Here is a 21306-nt window from a genome sequence, read left to right on the forward strand (position 1 = left end):
GATATCTGCAATCAATCACACGTGTGCGTGTCAATATAACAGACTTGAATTTGCAGTGTACTTAATGAATATCGGTTCCATTTTTCTATTTACGACGACAAATACATATATTTTGCAAAGCAAGCAGATAACAAGTTCTAACGAGAAGATAATTCTATTATTTTTTTGCTATAACTATCTCAAACTTACCAAATTTACCAAATTAAACCTAGACACAATTCTATACGATCTTTACGGTCTTTAAGCGAGATCATAAGAGTAAAGATTTATCATGTGTATCACATATATCGTATATACCTTGTACATATGTGATAGTACACCTGCACGTTCATCATGAATCAACAATTCGGAGATTGCGCGCAGTTAAAAATGACACAGCTAGTCAAACACTTTTAGCAATTTATCAGTGTACTATATAAGGCATCCACGGCACTGAGCGTACAAACATGTTTCAGATACGAGAAGTTTACTCGTACGTCTTGAATAAAAAAAAAAAAGAGGGGGAATAAAAAAAGAGAAACAGAAGAAAAACGCAAAATAAAATAAAAGATATGATCTAGATAACGTCTTTTATAACCGTCGACGATGTTCATGCCGCGTTAATGCGGCCTGAGCTAGGATATCGGCGACTTTATTTCAATTCTCCGCGCGGTGGACACACGGTTAAACGGATTTCGACAATTCATTTACCGTTTGATCTACCCGCGCATTTCAATTATATGTTTACTCTTTGTTGGCGTTGTTCGCCTTTCCATTGAGCCGTGTATGTGCACCAGTCCGCGGTAGTCGTACCAATGAGAGAGAGAGAGAGAGAGAGAGAGAGAGAGAGAGAGAGAGAGAGAGAGGGAGAGAGAGAGAGAGAGGGAGGGAGGGAGGGAGAGAGAGAGAGAGAGAGAGAGAGAGAGAGAATGAGCGAGGGTGAGGGGGGGACAGCCCAGGCAAAGTCGCGGGAACGGATGCGGTACGGTACAATTGAATTAATCTCGATCGAACAACGCAACCTCCGAAATGAAACGGGAAATCACGTTATCGCACGTGGCGGCGTGCGAGCACGCGCCACGAAACAAGCGGCTCTCATTAGTTGTTATTGTTCGATCGTGATTAGCAACAAAATGCCGCCGCTGAATATGGTACATTATGCAATTATATGTGTCTAGAAGGTGATTATAGTTATTCAAATGGTAATCGATGAAGAGAACGCGGAGAGAACTGGGCTTCCCCATTATATGTATGCCTGCGCGTGTATATGTGTGTGCGTGTGTTAACAGGTTGCAGTAATTGAAGAATATATTATATCCTTCATTTGTATGCGTCCCCCTCTTGTGCAGCCTTTTGACGATTATTTTAATCGTGAAATTATAAGGACGCACACGTGACCTCATGATTTGTGCATTATTTTTAATCATCCACACGCATACAGTTACAAGTTCTTCTGCATTATTCTTCACACGTCGAGCACCGATTGGACTGTCAAATTTTGACGTCTTCCTTCCAGTCTCCGCGTAAGATGTAGTAAGAGAAAGGCATTTCATTCAAGTGCAGTGTGAAAGAAATTTGTTTTTGGAAACGATCGTTTCAGCCCTTTAAAATATCGACGAGTACGATCTGTAATCTGAAAGACTCTACGTTGCACGATCCATGTTAAGATGGAGAGCCAGGTTGCGCTTTCTTTCGAGATTCATCCGGTCGAAGATTTGAATGAAGTTTGCCTGCTCGAGACGAAGAGCCTGTCTTAATTCCCTCAGCTTCCACCCCGCTTCAATCTGCTTCTCGGCTATTTGCTTCTGCAAGGCGGCGATCCGCCGGTTTAAAGCGTCGTAATCCGCCTTCAGCGGATCACCGTGGTCCCAATTAATCGCTGGTCGATCGTGGGCCGCAGGAACGTCGTCCTCTTGCACCATGCCCGAAGTCAATAGACAGATCTTGTCGTGCAGCTCGGCCAGTTGCGTGAGCGTCAGGGACTGCGAGAGACGTAATGAGTCGGGTGAGTGCAAAAGTTTCGATGGATTGCGTGATGGAAAAACAGACCAGGTCGTTTTATCAACAACAGTTTGTTCCTTCTATCGAGTGATCGGCGTTGCTTTCTACCATCCAACGGATGGTATTATAAATCAACGTATTTGTAGCTGCCGTTTAAGTGCTGCCGTAAAAGTGGATCAGTCACGATATCCTTGGGAAACTTTTGCACCCACTCGATACTACTTCTTTCTTTATTTTTCACGGTATTACTCATCGTGCGAATCATTAGCGCGAAAATAGGCGAAAATAGATTCGATGGACACAAAGCAGCGGTGTCTCGTCGCGCGCGAGACGAACCCTCATCGGCGCGCATACCTTTAGCCAAGATTCAGGGTCAAAAGCTGCAAGCTCATCGCCATTATCCGCACCTGCGGCCTTGGTAACTTCCATGCCGAGCTCCTACAAACGATTCATGCTGGGCGTTAGCGCACGACTCGGAAATTTCGTGTTATCCCCTCTTGATAAATCGTCAAACAGGACGCGTCGACGCTAGACCGAACGTTCAAGCTCGCAACGTTAATCGCCGCTCACCGATAATTGCCTCGCGTAATTCTCCTTGTCCGTTCGGCACTCGTCGAGCAGCCCCAGTAGTTTGTCGACGCATCGTATCTCCGTCTCCGCCGAGTGGATACACTCGGACAGTCTGCGCGATTCTTTTAATAACTCCACGATGGATGGCGCGGTCCAGCGGTCGATCTCGCCGAGCTCGTCGTCCAACGTCGTCGCCAGTGCGGGCTTCGTCGATGTTTGCCCGTCGGTATCCGCGAAGCGTATGTAATCACGTATACGTTGCACGGCTGTTTCACAAATATGACTTGAAAACAAGACAGGAATTTGCGCGTCGATTCGCGTCATAAATATATGACGAAGAAAATTAACGATTTTTATCGCTCGGCACGACGATGGTGACAGATTAAAAAAGGCCTCTGACGTTTGCTCGATTCGTGCGCGTCGTATGTGTGATCGGTCTTCTTCTTCCGGTAGAACCGTCCGTTAAAAAATATATTCACGTGCGTGTTTTTATAGAATTCCAAAGATGAATATTTAATATTCGCTACCTGCTGATGATTGAAAGATTATCCAGGTGTTTAACCTGCTTAAAAAGCACAACAGCCGTACGACTAATTAGAAGTTATGAATAAGCATATTCATTGGCGTTTCCGCGCACAGCAGGACAAAAAAACAGCCGGGACATGGCGAAACAGTCGGGAGAGGTTTTATGCAGGTTTTACCGTCATATTGCCTTTCAATCTGTTTCCTCAGTGATTCATTCGCCTTAACGAAGTCGCCGCATTCATCCGCCTCAGGCGCGCCGTCCGCTGGAATTACAAAGATGTCTCTTCTTTAATGCGAACACGGGCGAGACGAGAGTTCAACGGGCGGCGGAAAAGCAGAGGTTCGCGGAGAAATCGCGTACGAATAAAGCGCATTACACGATTAAGTCATGTCCCATCGTTTCGGGCAGCCGCGCTGCAGAAATAGCGGCTATGTCTCGACGCTCATAAATACGCCAGCATTTTGCAAAAAAAAAGTGGGGAGAAGAAAAGGGAAGAAGAGAAAAGAAGAGAATCTGCAACGAGATAAGCAAACGTCGACGGGTTTGCTCCAATTTGCAATTGATCGAGTTGCACGTTCAGAGCTCAGAGCCCTTCGCTCGGCAACGATCCAATTCGGAATCGTTCCAAATTGCTTCACATTTTCAGTTTTCACGAGACGTTATTTTCAAATCGCTCCTTACCAACCGCCGCTTTGATTAATCCCCCCGGCTGCTCATCTTTCCTCTTGTCCAAATCGGCTCTATATTCGTCCCTTAACGTGTCACGTTCCTCGCTCAATTTATCGTTCTCCAATTTCAATCGAGCGATTTCGCCCTTCCGTAGATCACTCTCGGCCGTGACTCTCTCCAGATCCGCTCGTAACTCCAACGCTACGCTCTCCGAGGCGGCCAACTCGGCCGTTAGTCGTTCGTTATCCGCTCGGCATACAGTCAAATCGTCTCGCAAATGAGCCAGTGTCTCCTTCAGAGCGTTCCACTCCACGAAAGCGGCGTCCCCGCCTGTTTTCTTCAGAGCCTCCATCGCGTCATCGAGTCGCGCCCGTACGTCATCGGCATTCCTCGCAGCCTCGGCAGCTCGGACTGTCAAGTCGTCCCTCTCCTTGCCGAGCTTCTCGTTCTCGTTCTCCAGGAACTTGATCTTCGCTTCAGCGTCCCCGCGTGTCTTCCTCAGCTCCTCGATCTCTCCCTGCAGCATGCTGTTCTGATTCGTCGACTTGTCAAGGTCATTCTTCGCCGCGGCTAAATCGGACCCCATGCTGTCGAGTTCCGTCGCCATTCTGCCGCGCTCGATTCTCAAGGCGGCCGCCTCGCTCTCTGCGGCGGCGCCGCGTTCATTCGCGTCGTTCAGCTGCTGCTTCAAAGTCTCGTTTTCCGCACGCGTCTTATCCAGCTCCGCTTTTAGCGCCCTTAATTCGCCGCTCAGAACGTCCGCTTGCCTCTCGGCAGCCTCCCTCGCGGCCTCGCCCGGCGCAATTTCTTTAGTTAACCCACTCACTTCCGCTCGTAAAGCGTGTAACTCACTCAGAAGCGCTTCCTTCTCGTCCAGCAACGCGGCCGCTTGATCTCGCAAACTGTTGGTCGTGTTCCGCGCGTCGATCGATGCCGCCCTCAAGTCCTCCGCCTCCTTGTTCAGCTTGTCATTCGCCAGTTTAAGCGCATCAAAATTCTCCCGCAGCTTCGCCGAGTCTTCTCTCAATTTGTCGTTCTCGGATTGGCAAGCGGATAATTCCGATCGAATTTTCTCCGATAATGCCTGCACAGCAGTCAGGTCGGACTTGAGACTTTCGATTTCAACTTTCTGCCCGTCGCCTTGGCCTCTCAGCTGGTCCATCTCATTCTCGAATTTCCGCCGATCCTCTCGCAAACTCGTATTCTCTAACTTTAAGCCGTCAATTTCGGACGTCAGCCTGCCTGACTCGCCCCTCAGCGCGTCATTCTCTTGAGCCAACGTGTTTATTCTCGACCTCAGCGTGTCATTGTCCGTCCGTAACGCCGATGTCTCGCTCTTCAGCTCCTCCAGCTCCTTCCTCGATGTTAATATTCCGCGCGACAAACTTTCCTCCTTATCTCTCAGCCTATCGTTCTCCGCTCTTAATTTCATCAATTCGCTCTTCAATGCCTCGAGCTCCTCTCTCGATCTTACGGCCTCGTCGCTGACCTTCTCTAATTTTAGCGCCAGCTCTTCTTTCGCGGACTTTTCGGCGAACGAGGTCTGCTGGAGTCTCTCCGCCTGATTTTTGAGCTCTGCCAGCTCTCCCTCCAGCTTGATCTTCTCATTTCTAAGATTAGCCATCTCTTTCTCTAATGCTTGTCGCTCGACCTACGAGTTTCAAGAAGATTATTATCAGGCGACTGAGAAAATCACACACGAGTGGGATGTGCAACTAAATTATCTCTACCTGGCAGCTATTTAAGGCCTCCTTTATCCTCTCATTCTCGGCATGTGACTTATCTACTTCCGTCTGGAGCTTGTAATTCTCCTGCTTCCAATGCTCGACAATTTCCTCGAGCTTGGGCACTTGCGACTGCAAGTCAGAAATAATTCGGCCCAAATCGTCGATCTCGCTCTTCATCTCGACATTCGCGGCTTCTAAGCTCGACGATTGCTCGCTCCGTGTCGACAGCTCACCCCTAAGCGCGTCCTTCTCTTCCTTCAGCTGATGATTCAGCGCCTTCAGCTCATCGATTTTCGCGATCAGATTCTTCATCTCGCTCTTCAACGCCGCTAATTCCTCCTGAATGTCTCGTTTGCCGGCAGTTTCCGCACCTAGATCCAATTTCAGTTTGTCAATCTCGTTCTGCAGCTTGTTTCTATCGATCTCTAAATTAGTCATCCGAGGCTCGAGAAACTTAAGCTGATTCTCGACGTCACTGAGTTGTGTTCTCAATTTATTCGCTTCGTTGGCCGATAAGTCCATCTGTTTCTCCAATTCGCTTATATCTGCTCTCAGCTTATCATTCTCGTCTCTGCAACTATCCGTCTCGATCCTGACGGCTGCGTTTTCTATTTCTGTTCGGCGAACGTCCTCCCTCAGCCTCTCGTTCGTAACTCTCGCCTCCTCCAGTTCATTACTTAACTTGGCTATTTCTTTCCGCGAATCTGCAACCTCGTTGTTTGCTCTCGTCAGGTCCTCCCTCATATTATTGACTTTTCCCTTCAGAGTCGTTATTTCGAACAATAATCTTGTTGCTTCCTCTTGCCCATCGGCCGCCTCTTGTAGCAACTTGCTGTTCTCCGACTTCAACTTCGCCATTTCGCTTTGCAGAGCATCGAAGTCCGCGGATAACTTGCCGCTATTTACATTAGCCTTCTCCAATTCTCCCGCGAGAGCTTTATTCTCGGCTTTGAACTTTTCCAATTGTATCCTCGCGTCATCTAACGCTACATTTGTCCTAGACAAATCGTCTTTAAGAGCACTCGTAACAACAGCACTTTCGTCCTTCAACCTTTCCATCTCTGCCCATAGTCTATCGAGATCATTCTTTAATGCCGCCGCTTCGCGCTTTAACCGACTCGTCTCCTCCGCTCGCTTCTCCAACTCCTCTCTTAAATAACCGTTTTCAGATAATAAATCATCTCCCTTTGCTTTAATGTCATTATACTCGCTCCTCGCAGACTTCAATTCCGTAATCACGTTATCAAGATTGTTTTTCAAGGCAACATTTTCTTCCTTAAGTTCGTTAGCTTCCGTTTTAGCATTTTCCAATGCCTTCCTCAAGAATTCATTCTCAGCCTCGAGACTATGCAAATCGTCTCTCGTGCCCCCCAGCTCTTTTTGCGCCACTTGAAATTTTTCTTCCAAGAGACGTAGCTGAACGTTCAACTTATCGATCTCGTTCTTCAACTCGTTATTTTCCTCCTGCGCCCTCTTCACTTCCCCGCGTGTTTTCCCAGCTTCCTCGTCTAATGACGCATTCTCGGCACTTAGCCGGTCGCGCTCGGATACCGTTGTTTCGAGGCGTTCTTTCAACGACGTCTCTTCGCGCCGCAGCTTATCCATCTCCTCTCGCAGAGTCTCGTTCTCACTCTTGCTGCGGTCTAATTCGGCCAACCGCTCGATCATTCCCCGCTTGTCTTCCCGCAATCTGTCCAATTCTGCGGACAAGGCGGCGTAGTCCGAAGCTGCGCGCTTATTCTTCAACATTAATCCCTCGTTCCGTTCCTCCGAGCTCTCGAGTTCCGACCTGAGATCTTCGAGGGTGTCTTTTAATTCCTCGTATTCAAGCTGCAGGCGGTCCATCGTATCTCGGAGATTCGCCCTGTCACTTTGCACTTTGCTCAATTCCGCTTTGCAGTCCTCGAGATTGTTCCGCGCGTTTCTCTCGGCGTTCCGCGCATCGTCCAGTTCGCCTCCGAGTCTGTCGATCGTCGCGTTCGCAATGTTTAGCTCCTCCAGGCATCTCGCCTTCTCGCCGACCGAGATGTCCACTTCGGTCTCTCGAGTCTGCAGCCTGCCTTTCGTGTCTGCGAGCTCGACTCGCAGCGCTGCCGAATTCTCCTCCAACTCTTGCACTCTGCTCAATAATTCATCATAGTCGGCGCACCGTTTTCGCAGCTCGGCTGCTTCATCGCCGCTGTCGGCGAGCTGACGCTCCAAACGCTCCGCGCGCGCCTTCAGCTGCTCCACCTCGTTCCCGAGGATCGTCTCCTGCGCGGAGAACGCCTCGAGCTTGGCCTGTGCGGCTGCCAATTTCTCGGCACACTCCTTCTCGACCGTCTCCTTCAGCTCCAACAAGGCGACGATCTGATCGTTCCTCTCGGACACCACATCCCGCATCTTCTCCAGCTCACCCAGAAGCGTCGCTTTCTCCGGCTCCAGGTCGTCGAGAAGCGTCTCTCTTTCCGGCTCCAGTTCGTCGAGAAGCGTCTCTCTTTCCGGCTCCGGTTCGTCGAGAAGCGTCGTTTTCTCCGGCTCCAGCTCGTCGAGGAGCGTCGTTCTCTCCGGCTCCAGCTCGTCGAGGAGCGTCGTTCTCTCCAGCTCCAGTTCGTCGAGAGGCGTTGTTGTTTCCGGCTCCAGTTCTGCTGCAACCTGCGCATAAACGCATACCTCGAGTCAAGACGAGCACGAGCGTCCACGTGTTAGTCTCGGTATAAGACGCGCGTTTGCGACTCTTGGTCTGTCCGACACATGGCTGACTATGAGTCTATCTCCGAAGACGAAGAAGCAAAGCACGATGCCTTATCGTCATGAACTTCGTGAACTTCGTGGCTGACAGCCATTCGATCCAGGTCTGACTTCCACACCGGAATCGCGCGTTTCCGTTCTTCTAGCTCGTTTCGCAGGACCTCCACCTGAGCCGTCTTCTCGTTCAATTGTGCCGTCAGTTCAGCCACTAGCGCTTCGCAGTGCTGAAGCCGATTCAGCAACGTCGACCTGTCGAGCTCGTCTTCATCTAACACCGGCACGGTAGCGACCTTCAACTTACGACGAATTCGGGTTAGAGCGGCCTTAGTGGTTCGCGAGGCCAGACGAGACGGTTCACTACCCGTAGTAGATCCTCGCGACTCCTTGAGACCGGCACCTGTTGATCGGCGGTCTTCTGACCATCTTTCATTAACTCACGAAGCTTCGCTCTCAAACGGTTTAATGCCGCGCAGGAGGTATCTTCTTCGACCTCCGCCAGTTTCAGCCTCAGGCACGAGATCTCGTCTCGCATTCTGTCACGAGATCAACAGTTTGCGCGTAATTACATTGACGTGGGCCAGCTTAATGAAGATGGATGGTTGTCGAAGAAGTATCGAGAGCGAGAGCGAACTGTGATTAATGTTCTTTCGAAGATATATAACTTCGCGAGACTTATCAAACGGAAAGCTCTTCGTCATCGCGCGCCAGAATTCTTTTCTTCTTTTTCTCCTTTATGATTAATTCGATATTAATTTTTTATCGCCGCCCCCTTCGTGCGGCCCTATCGCGCTTCGAGGAAAGTGTTTTCTCTTTTCGATTAAATTCGATACGCAGCGAGAGACGTATCTCCCGCGGTGTCTTCCGGCGCGAGATTGCACGATTAATCGACATTGTACGTACTGTTTTTTCTCGGCGGCGAAACGTTCTCTCAATGCCGCTATTTTCTCCCTCGCGTATTTAACTTCCCCGCATGGATCGTCGCAGCAATCTCGTTCGGCGATGGTCTCCTCGAAGTCGCGAACTTTTTCTGTCAGTTCCTCATTTGCATTCTTCAGCCTCTCGTTCTCCTCGCGGTAATGCACGTGCAAGGGATCGGGCGTCAATATCTCATTAGGCTTCACACCTGCGTGAAGATTATTCGTCCGCCTGAAGTATTCCGTCGAAAGTATTATACATATGTTGCGTTATAATCTCTCCTTTCTCTCCCCCCTGCGACTCTGCCGCAACGCGCTGTCTGAACCAGTGTGATTGTCGAAACAGAATCAAGAGTAAAGAGAATTGCATTTTCTCGTGACCCGACGACACATCGGGATTGCGCGCTTGACTCGATGAACAATACATCCTTATTTGTTATTCGAAAACATTTTAAAAAAATGTCATATATGTACTAAAGGATAATAATGTTGCTACTCGAGGCTGTCTTATTACGAATTTACTTGTCGAGCAGCGATTGAAACATTCACGAGTTTCGATTTAGGACAAATCAGCCGTACCGCGTTCTCTCGTCGAGCGATCGTTCTATAAGCAAAGCAGGGCGTTACGGGGGAGAAAAGCATAACACACCGAATTATCAGAGTTGGCTCGAGCCGGGCGAGAAATAGCGTAAGAAAGCAAGGAGCGGGTAAATTCGACCATAAGGGGAGGGGATCGGTACCGAACGATTGCAGGGCTTGTTTCAGAGACCTATTTTCGCTCTCGAGCTGCAGCCGCTCCATCCGCCACTTCTTCATCTGACACTTCATTACCGTGAGCTTTCGCAGGGCGAACGGCAGATCGTACACCGCCCATTCCTTCGAGTTGTCCTCAAAGGGATTGTAATGGCAACAGCAGCACGGCTCGCACGGCGGCTCGAACGTCGCCGGCCTCTTCGTTCTCAGCGATGGTGCGTGGCAGCCGCACCGGCAAATCGGCGGCGCGTATCGATTTTCCATGACCCGCCGCAATTTCGAAGATCCCGCTCGACAATCTCGTCACCGTCCTCGTCGCATCGCGCGGATTTGTTCCCGAAGCGTCCGCAACCCCCTCGTGTGCGCACGGTCGGCTTTCGCATAAAGACGCGCCGCATAGAAAATTTAGAGGTTACTCAATCTAGCCGGCGCGCACCGTCTCGCTCCTCCCTCTACATTATTCGATCGGAAAACAGATTATTCATGGATTCAGGCTGTGATTCGTCAATAACGGCGAGCGAGAGAGACGGAGAGAAGGAGCGTCGAGAGAGTATCGCACTCGGTATCGGTATCGTTGGCGAGAGAAGAACGTCGCGGATACTGAGATATCTGACACGGAACGCCGGAAGGTTGAGCGGAAGCTCGCTAGACGTTAGTCATATCTTCGCGATCGGTCGAGATTTGTTCCGACGATGGGCGATTTTAATAAAGGGGTGAGGGGCTCGGTGGAGTGGAAGAGGTGAGGTGAACAAGACCGAATCGATAACTCGAATTATGGATGTCGAGCTGAATGGTTTATTCTCGGGGAAGAATGACGCCCGAACCTGTTGTGTCCCGCCGTCGCGTTAATAACAGAACAGGAATTTCCTTGCACGCGCCAACAACGTCTAAGTTTATATCGATAATTGCGATTATCGATATTCGCGGAAATCCTACGCACCGAGACTATCATCAGCGTCGTCGTCGTCGTCGTCGTCGTCGTCGTCGTCGTCGTCGTCGTCGTCGTCGTCGTCGTCGTCGTCGTCGTCGTCGTCGTCGTCGTCGTCGTCGTCGGCAACGGCGGCGGTGGCTTATGGTAGCTTGGGAGATGGAGACATTAGGACACACGCGCATTATTCACCAACTTTCCCCTCACGAAGTTCGCGCGCGCCGAGAAACCGGAAGTGCCGGTTACGTACGACCCACATAATTAAGCGGTCGCTATAATTGAATCGCGCGCAGTATGCTCTCGGCGAGTCCTCGTTAGAACAGTCTTATTAGGTGTTCCGATATTGAAGGGGCCGCGGCGCAGCGATACTGAACGCTTCTTAAGTTTCGAGAGTTTCGAGAGCACTTGGACCACGGTTCGGTTCCGTTCGAGAACTTATCGAGAGGCAGGGACGCGGAGGGGACGGTGGGGCGGAGGAACGGGTAGGAGAGGAGAGGAGGGTCCGTCATCAATTAAATCTGCGCGGTAATTGCAAAGGAAGGAGGAAAACACGGTACGCGCGCGCGGGTCTGCGAACTTCGTCGGAACTTTGCGCCCCTTTTTGCGCCCGACGTCCGCCGCACTCTGCCCCGACGCAAAATCAGCGTTTCATTAATCGAATCGACCTAACGAAACAGCCACACCGCACATCGCACGGTCTCGTAATAATAAATACAAATTCTCGCTGCGCGGGCGTCGCGCTCGCTCAGGGGCGCGAATTCAGGAACCCGAAGATAACCCCACCACACGTTTGAAGGTGTCTGACCAAAGTGCCGAAATGACGCGTGCAAGGCAATCGATTGCTCGCACTCGCTCCCACGGCCGCGTGACGTCTCGACGTTAACGTGTGCGCAAAAATTTTCAAGTAACAGCCCGGCCAAGCACTCGTGGAAGAAATGCGAAATTACGCCGTGCCGCCGCCACGTTAGTCTACTATGACACGTACGTTTTAATGAAAACCCGCGTATTGATATATTTACGCGCGATATATACAATATCTATATCGACGTTGGTATTATATATTTATAAAGCAACGTGCAATGTTAACCGCAACAGGGGATATTCGACCCCGAGAATTAATTAATAATAGCTTGAATGAAAATTACACAAAAACATTCCTCACCGAACTTCCCGAATAATTTGATAAATATATTAAAGGCTCGTTCCCCCTGCCTGCCCCTTCTCCTCAATTTCGCGCGCGCAGCGAGTCGATTTTTCACATTTATCGGCTACATCGATGTTCGGCGTAATTTTATCATCGTGCTCGTCGCGTTTCGCGCCGAGATACTCGTTCCGGAGAGTTATGGAGTCGCACATTCGGATTACGAAAGTGCAAACAAGTTGAGAACGCGAATGAAGCAGCCGAGGTAAGTCTGGATTACACTTGTATTTGCAGTCTCTCATACGCAACTCGCAGACTCAACTCCGGCCTGGGAAACTCGAGAGAAGCAATAATGGACGACCGATATCTAGACGATCACCTGCTAGTGGTCGCGGTTGATATCGCCGTCGAGGAGAAGAGCAGAATCGCCGGAATGGCAGCAGCGACCTTACACAAGCTGCGCCACGTGATCCAGCAGATGAAGAACTGGCGAGACGACAGCGCGAGGCTCAAGAGCAATATCTGGCGAATGAAAATGGCCCTTCGTGCGGATGACAAGAATGGAAACGATAACCTGGAGATCGACCCTTTGATCGTGCACCAGAGGACGGAGATTAGTCGGCTGGAGCAAGCGAACGACGCTTTGGGGAACGAAGTGGCGAGTCTGAAGCGCGCTCTGACGCGAGCCGAGGAGGATATCGTGCGTATCGCCGACCGCGAAGCGGGGGATGAAATCGCCGGGACTGAGGGCGGACCTGCGGACGAGAAGAGAGAGGAAAGACGCTCGAGTGAAATCTCGTTCCAGCAGCGGCGGAAAGAGACCGAGGAGAGTCGTGAAACGCGCGTAATGCTGAGGCGACTCGGCGACCGGCTGGAGGACTTTGCGAGAGGCGATCGTGCGTTCGAGCTAATACTCGCGAACGCGCTCGGTAAGGTCGTTGAAACGATAGTTGCCTTGTCGGAGAAGCTCGTGAATGTCCACGAAGAACTGTACCAGTTCAAGACGAAGAACAGGAACCTACATCGCAAGCTAGACCGAGCGAGAGCCATGCTGCGGTGTCGGAGCGGCAACAGCGCGGAATACCAGAAGAGAATCGGCGAGTTGAACCGCTTCGCGGAGCAGCTGATGGCGGAAATGGCTCGATTGAAGGTGATTCGCGAGAATATCAAGCGCGACGGGCACTTGGCTGACGTGGACATCCCGCGTGTGGTCACACACGTCGGGCGCCTAATGGACGACTTGAAGAACAGTCTGAAGAGTGAGCGAGAGGCGATGATGGCCGCCGGCGACCCGGATCGCCTGAGGTACATGAAGAAGGTGGTTGATCTCAAGGTAAACCTGAGAGTGTTGGCCGTGGAACTCAGGCAGGCGAGTTCGCCGTCGTTGTCGCCGATGCGCAAGTGCAGCCTCGAGCACGAGAGCTGCGCAAAAACAGCTTCGCTGCTGAACGACTTTCTGTCAAAGATCGACACCGAGGTCGGCAAGCTGAAGCTCACGTCGATAGACAGGTATTGCAGAATTGGCGGTATCAGCGGTTCGCGATACATGACGAAGATCGCGGAGCTCGAAGACCTGGTGAAGAAGTCGGTCACGGTGATCGCCGCGTTACATTGCCGTTGGAATCGCCAGGATCCGTTGGAAACCGCGGACGCCACTGAGAGGATAGTGGAGGAGCTCGGTGACTTGATCGAGCGGTTGTGCCGCAAGCTGAAGGATCTCGAGATCCTCGACGACCGCGCGAGCCTGCGCGAGCGAATCGGTCGCCTTGAAGTGTCGATCGTGCGCCTGAGACTGGAACTTACGGAGAAGAACGAGCGCGTGAGTGCACTGAACGACGAGTGCGGGCGCGTCAGGTCGACGTTAGAGGACGAGCGCGGCAAGCACGAGCAAATCGTCGCTGACATGTCCCGTGAAAATGAGCGTCTTCGCGAGGACGCGAACAGCCGGAAGCGAGACATATCGGAGCTGTCGCGCGAACGCGCGCAATCGGAGGGGCGCGTCGCGAAGATGCGACTGATGACGGTCGAAATTGATACGCTGGGGAAAAAATTGCGGCGGCTGCGCGATGACAAAGAGACGCTATTAGGACGGGCGGAGAAGATGCGTAATATTCTCCGCGAGCGAGACAAAGAAATTGCGAATATCATTACCGGGCGGGACTCGCTGAAAGCAGTCCTCGGAGCCGAGGTAAAGGACCTGAAGATGAAACTCGGCATCGCTGCCGACGAAAATGTAAAACTGAAAAGTATAATTGGGGGACTTGGGAAGCGGCGGCGACGGCGGCAGCGTCAACGACTGGACAAATTGAAAAGTTCGGCGAGCAAAGGCGAGCAGGAGGAAAAGAAGGAAGAGGAGGAGGAGGAGGAGGAGGAGGAGGAGGAGGAGGAGGAGGAGAAGGAGGAGGAGGAAGACGAGGAGAAGGAGAAGGACGAGGAGAAAGGACAGCAGCGGGACAATGGCGAAGGTTCGCGGAAGGATCCAGCGTCAAACCTCAGGGACGAATTAAAGCGTTTGAAAGCCGAATCAAATGAGTCTAAAATAAGCCTGGACGAGGCGAACGGGCAAATCACCCGTTTGAAGCGCGCGCTGGACGAAGCGCTCGGTGACAGGGCGAGGCTACACGATGAAGTCTCCGATTTGAAGTCTAACGAGGAGTCGTTGACGTATCGATTGAACGTCCAGACGAGCGCCGGCGAGGAAGCGGCGGGAGAGCGTGGGAGGTTGATGGAGACGAACAAAGTGCTCGAGGGCAAAATGAAACACCTTCGGGACGAGAAAGAGCAACTCAAGGCGGAATTGTCGGAATCACGGGCCGAAAAAGGATCACTGGAACGGTCGATGAACGATGCCAATAACAAGTGCGCCGCGTTGCAGGATCGAGTTAGGAAATTTCAGTGCGAGCTCAGTGGCCTCCGCGAAAAGGTGACCGAGCGCGAGGCCGCCATGGAGGATTTCAAGCTCGAGCTGGAGAAGGCACGGACGGACCTCGAGGATGCGGCCATCCAAGTGTCGCGCCTGAAAGCGGAAAATTCGAGGCTCACCAGCGACCTGGACGTCCTGTCCGAGGCGCGGTGCGCGGAGGCGGACGGCCGTGTGCGAGTGCTGCTGGCAGAAAAGAACGAGCTGACGACGCGTATTAACGAGCTCGATGATGAGAACGCCGGCCTGCGAGATCGCTGGAATAAGACGAAAGCGGAGAATGAATATCTTTCCATGGAATTGAATAAATCAAGGGTCGAAAATGACAAAGTGAGGGCGATAAACGCCCTGCTGCAGTTCACCTGCAACAAGAGGCTGAGCGAGAACGACGAGTTGACAAGGGAACGAGACGAGGCGAGGCGACGACTTAATGAAATCGGCAGCGATCGACGGCTGGAAATCCATGTTGCCGAGCGCGAAACGCTGCGGATCGCCGCAGTCGCGTCGTACTGCGAAAAGAATGATCGCGAGAGTCACTTGAAGAGAATCGATACGCGGCATCCACTTGCGAACGGCCACGAGCGAGGACTCGCGGACCTTCATAACAAGCTTCGGCACAAGTTGGATTACTTGGATGCCGCGCGAACGAGCATAAAGGTCGAAATTGATGGAGGGAAGGATAACGACACGACAATCAAAGCGGAATCTGATACATGTTCAGGCCCTGATGGTAAAATAAAGATCAAAGACAGGCCAAAGGGCGGACTGAGGAGGCTCGCGAGAACCGAGAATAAGGTTTCGACATTGGAACCGGCGAATTACGGTGCAAAGAACGGTGTCGTAACGATGGAACTGGCGCGCGCCGAAGACGAATCTGAAAGTCCGATACGTCCGGCCGCCGGAGAACTCGGCGACGAAGAAATCATTGACTTCATCGAGTCCGCCTCGAAGAGGAGACGCGAGCTCGTGAATATCCGCTATACACCGCGGATGAATAATTATACCGGTCATTCCGGCGACTCCAAGATGTTCGGGGATAAGGTACGGTCTCAGGTGGCCGATATTGATCAGCTCGAGGTCGAGAATAGGGCACTGAAGATGGAAGTAGATATTCTACGTGACAGTCTCGACTTCAGTCTGGTGGACGGAGAGAGAACGAGGACCGGCCTCGCTAAGGCGACGGAGGAGATTCGAGCTTTGAAATCGGAGCTGATGAATCTGCGGGACGAGAAAACGACCTTGAGGTCGCGGCTTGAGACGTTCAAGGAAGAATTAAACGGATTCAAGTCCGAGCGAACAGCTTTAAAGGACGAGCTCGTTGCTTCGAGAAAGTCCAATTTCGATCTTAGGCTCAAGGCGAACAACCTGCGAAGCGCCGTGGAAAAACTGAAGGAGACGAACGCGAGACTAGAAGGCGGTTTACGAAACGCATTGAGAGAAACGAACGAGCGTAGCGCGGTATCCGCGGCAACTCGGCGAATATTTTCCGAAACAGCAGCCAAGCGGACGAAAATTTACGGGCAATCAAGAAGCGACTGAATCGATTCGAGAGTACATCCCTGCTAAGAATTCTAGACCGCAATCTACCGAGGAGGATCTGGATGGAACATATGGATGGGCAAAAATAGCCGCGGTTCAGCCCGGCGAACCGATAAATATGCACGCTAACACGCTGCTACACCCGCTGTGCAACTTGTCGAATGTCATCCTGTCTTTGTCCGCCTCGTTAACTTTTGAAAGCAGTTTAAGTCGTGAAAGCACCGCAGTTAATCCTGATTGAGAAAAGCAGCGCGATCGAAACGTGTTCGTATCGAAGGCAGTCCGTCGCGATTCTCGCGCTGAACCGCGTCTACATGACAAATACATCTTTATCACTTTGAACATATTTTACCCACTTTCTCCGCTGCTCTTCCCCGGGGGTTTTACATAAACGGCAATTCTTCTAAAATTCATGAAGCTAACTCGTATCCTCTTAGGCGACGAACACCAAGAATTGTTTTAAGGGGAGCCGACAAAACCTCCGGGAAGCTACTTCATCTTCGGCTTTTAGGACGACGAATAGTTAAAGCCAAACAGGACGATGATAACGGTGGCGTGACGACGGTAAAGACGCGGCAGTATCGGTGGAGCGCGTAATAATGCATTAATCGCCGCGCGCATGTCTAGCCATTATCGCATACTTTACGACGACGGCGTCGCCGTCGAAAACCCTTGTCTGAGATTATTTCAGCAAAAAGCCGAGACTCGCTTTTGCGCGAACATAGTTGGCGCTCATCTATCATTCCCTCAGGTTACCGGAGTGCGACGTTGGCACGACGCAAACGAGTGGACAGTCCTCGAGAGCAAGCTCCTGCAATCATATCCTTCATCTCGGCACCTTTAATCTTTAATCCGAAGCCTTCAAGTAGGTTAATTAAATTCCAGCTATCCAGCGGGGGAAAGTAAGGTCTCTTCTCTCACTTCTCTCTTTTATCTCTTTTTCGCACTTTGCGTTTTTCTCTCTTATTTTTATTTGCTTTTTTCCGCCGAGCACATAAAGCACATCGCGCTTCTCCGGGGACAGGCACCGGCCAACGTAACGTAATATATTTTTTAAACGCTGTCCCGGTGAACAATGTATCGCAATCTGTGTGTATTATCATACTTGATAATATTCTGTATTTTTTAGCAGCTTCGTTCAACATGGATATATATGTACATGCGTACATACGTATGCATGCATATACGCGCGAATCGCGCGCGAACGCGATTGCTATTCGACTTTCAAACTCAAATACCAAAATTTGATAAATCTGCCTGACTGTATATTTTAGGGCGCCCTTTTCGGCGGGACGTCGTCCTCGTAACCTTGTGCGCGCACGCGGTCCTCGAAAGCGAAACTCGCACGTGAACTCCGGATTCTTTCTCGTCGAGCTCTCCTTTCTTCTCTTCTCTCTCTCTCTCTCTTCGCCATCGTTTGCGCGGCCAAAGAAAAAATTCCCTGCATCGCAGCCACAGATTCAGATTTCTCTATATTATACATTGGAGTCTAATTGGTCTCTTTAATACGTTCCCTATAAGTATATATTAAAATTTCGCGCATGCGCATTGCAAGGTCCCGAAAGGAGTGTAATTGCACCGTACAGACATTTTTACTCCAGAAAATATTGATCCAATATTTAATATTTCCTCTCGCAATGTCACATTCAATGTTCACGTTCAATGTTCATTCAATATATAGAGTACTAACGGAACCTTGCAATGCGCATGTACGCACGATTTTATGTTTTACGTAATGGTTACTTTTATACATGAAAACCAATGGAAGTTCTCAGTCTAGTTTATACAGGGTGTCCGGTAATTGGCTGCCAACCCCCGAAGTGTGAAGGTAGATCGGGTTAAGACAAACATAAAAGTCTCATACCGTTTTGCGAAATTTGCAATAATTATCGAGTTATTAATGACAGAAATCTGAGGAGTGCCAGTCGATCCAGCAACTGTTGCCAGTGCGCAGCGAGGAGAAGGACAACGCGCCGCTATTCGTTGTTTTATCTCGCCACACGCCACCAACAGTTGCTGGGTCGACTGGGCCGCACTGTAACTAGGGTTGCCAAATCCAAAAGTTAAAATTACCGGATATTTCTTCTTTGGTAACAAACCCAAACCGGATTAAACCGGACAGAAATAACAATCATAACGTTACATTAAATACAAAATATGACAAGAATTTATTTACAATATTAATTTCCAAACAATTTTATAAACAAAATTTGATTGAATAAAATAATAAACTATTACTTTTTTAATATATAATACATTTTATTATTGAACACGAAACTAAACAATGTTTTAGCGACGTTTTCCTCATTCCAAGCGCCTACTAGCGGAGTGCTACGAAGATCGGCGAATGATGGATCTGCAGATCATCTGCTAAATGGCATTGCTTTTCGTGGTGCTCGATTATTTGCAGGCGCTTGAAACGGAGAAACGTTGCTAAAATCTAAACTCTCATTCCATTGATTGAATATTATTTAAAAATCGGACATATGTCGTCCGGTTTGACTTGTTAACCGGATACTGGGCAAGACTTCTGAATACCTGACAGTCCGGGTCAAAACCGAACAGTTGGCAACTCTAACTGTAACCCGAGAAGCTACGACGCTTCTCCAATCATCCATCTCAGCGCGCGCTCATTCGTCAGATTTCTGTAATTGATAACTCGATAATTATTGCGAATCTCGCAAAACGGTATGGGACTTTTATGTTTGTCTTAACCTAATCTACCTTCACACTTCGGATTGGCAGCTAATTACCGGACACCCTCTATATAAAAGTCTGTGATCGTAGAAAAGTCCCGCGTCGGACTTTGGCGTCGCGACGCGGGAAACAAATAAATCTCAGCGCGCACACGGCGCGTGGTTACCGTCACCAGTGAATTCTCGTCGAATTAGGTTGATCGATCACGTCTCGGCGATGCAGTCACAATATCCCGTTCCTCGTTCTCGCGCGTCTCCTCGTCCCCGCTCGCCATTCTGCTCCTTCCTGTCTTCCAGCCGACTCCTCTTTGCCTAATGTGCACACGGTGACCTTACTCTATCGCAGATTAGGGGAGCGTATACCCAGCGACGGGTTAGTGCCAACACACACTTATCCCTGTGAAGAGGCAAACGACCCACTAATTAGCAAAGGTCGAGATGACTGCGCTCATGGTTGCGTACGTGCGTGTGCGCATAAGTGCACCGGAGGACATTCAAAGGACAGCTTCAGACACGAGTCAACGGATACGACGCCGAGCGACCGAACTTCCTACTCCGAAATCACATTAGACGATGAGGAGCCTCTTCAGAGAACGTCTTATTGTCCTCTCGACGTCGTCCCGGGTGTGAATCGAGTATTAGAAACAGCGTGTCCGCAGGGTTTGCGTTCGAGTCAATTATGCGGGGCTTAGGGTGAGTTGTCGATGAGTTGTGCACGTGGAATGTAGGAAACGAAAGGTCGAAAGCCGTGACGAGAACGCACATGGAGCAATTTACCTCTGGCACGAGATTTCATTTTCCATTTTATCGAGCGAACGATTATCTTCATACGTCGTCTGATAAATTTGCACCTCAATTAAAAGTTGCTTCTTTTCGTATTCCGTCGATCTAGGCCGCTCTCTCGACCGAACTTTCGCGTCCGTTACTTACGATTTTTCTATTTGACGGACATATCGTCCGTATGGAAAAATTGCAACATTTTTGATGGAAATTGCGACGGAATTACAACATTTTCCAACTCGGTTTGTTTCGTAACGCGTGGAAATCGCGTGATCGCCCTCGCGATCTTCTTTCGTCTTCAAACACATCGAAAGGGAGCGCGCAATTTTCCCGCGCAATCGTGCTTTTCCTCTTGGCGAAGGTTTGTAATCAGTACGCTGGAGAATTATACATGCATTCTGATATATAATTCAACGCGTTTTACCGAAGTTTTACCGAAGTTCCGAATTAACGGAACGGCCATGTATAAAATAAAATAATCCTATTCGATGGCGCGCGGGAGCCGATAGCGCCGAGTATTACCCCGTTTGATTAGACTGTTCAATATTTCCTCAATGCATTTTTTTTTTAATTTGTCCAGGAGTAATAACCGCGATAACGGCACGTAATTTTTTACTGCAATACGCACGTGGCATACGTGCAGGATAAAAGCGTGCATATTCGATATGACGGCTCGCCCGGATGTAAATTTCGTAATATTTTTCGTAATAAATCAACTGATCGTGTCACACAGCGGCCGTCACGTTCACAGAACAGAAAAAGAGAAGAAAGAAAAAAAAATTCAATTGTCATAACGACAGACAATATACGGTATCTTTTTGTTTTACGTTACCGTGTACTTTTTGTTTTGCGCGATTTTATGCGTACGCGCATGTGTTCGCAACTCTACATCTCGCAGATTAGATATCACGACATTTGCTGACTCATGTGCACGTGCGACAATGACGTACGAGCGTATGATACGAGCGATCTCGTGAAAATAAAGACAGATCCCTCCGCTCTCGACGGAAATTAATCGACCGAAATGTGTAACATACGTCCCAATTGACCCATTTACATCACAGCTAACTAAACTAAGCTAAATAAACAACTAACTTCAGAAATCGGAGACGTTCAACTGACAGTCGGCTTGTATCACTGCGCATTAACGCGGATTCGTTAAAGATCTAAAAGAATACTCCAATCATAGTTAATAATCACTAAACGCTTAGTAAGCAGTTTTTTCTGCTGAACGCGGCCATTGACAAAAAGTGAACATCGAGCATATTATTCCGTGATTGGTGATAAGTGAATGTCGTGAAATATTCTGCGGTTGGTAATAAATGACAATCATTATGTTCCGTTTACGGATGCAAATGGGTTAAAATGTATATTCGTCTTTGATCTAGCGCACAGCACCGCTCTATGTCGGCACGTTTGTTATCGCACCGCAC

At 49.7% G+C, this 21306-nt stretch overlaps 2 protein-coding genes across 2 annotated transcripts; one reads left to right on the forward strand and one right to left on the reverse strand.

The window, feature by feature from the left end:
- Positions 1-1622: 1622 nt before the first annotated feature.
- LOC105191323 (myosin-4) lies at positions 1623-10133 on the reverse strand. Its single transcript, XM_019845132.2, has 12 exons — positions 9857-10133; positions 9103-9367; positions 8564-8735; positions 8256-8525; positions 7559-8106; positions 5476-7435; positions 5307-5396; positions 3758-4751; positions 3252-3338; positions 2551-2816; positions 2335-2418; positions 1623-1961 (listed from the first exon to the last, which is right to left on the reverse strand). Exons 1-12 carry the CDS (start codon positions 10131-10133, stop codon positions 1623-1625), a joined length of 5352 nt encoding a protein of 1783 aa, XP_019700691.2.
- Positions 10134-10561: 428 nt separating this feature from the next.
- Positions 10562-16670, forward strand: LOC105191322 (putative uncharacterized protein MYH16). Its single transcript, XM_011154635.2, has 5 exons — positions 10562-10608; positions 10814-10895; positions 12121-12203; positions 12254-14184; positions 14458-16670. Exons 1-5 carry the CDS (start codon positions 10562-10564, stop codon positions 16395-16397), a joined length of 4083 nt encoding a protein of 1360 aa, XP_011152937.2. The 3' UTR covers positions 16398-16670.
- The last annotated feature ends 4636 nt before the right edge of the window (positions 16671-21306 follow it).

This window comes from Harpegnathos saltator, unplaced genomic scaffold (assembly GCF_003227715.2).
Source record: "Harpegnathos saltator strain DR-91 unplaced genomic scaffold, Hsal_v8.6 scaffold854, whole genome shotgun sequence".
In the NCBI taxonomy this organism is placed as follows: Eukaryota; Metazoa; Arthropoda; class Insecta; order Hymenoptera; family Formicidae; genus Harpegnathos; species Harpegnathos saltator.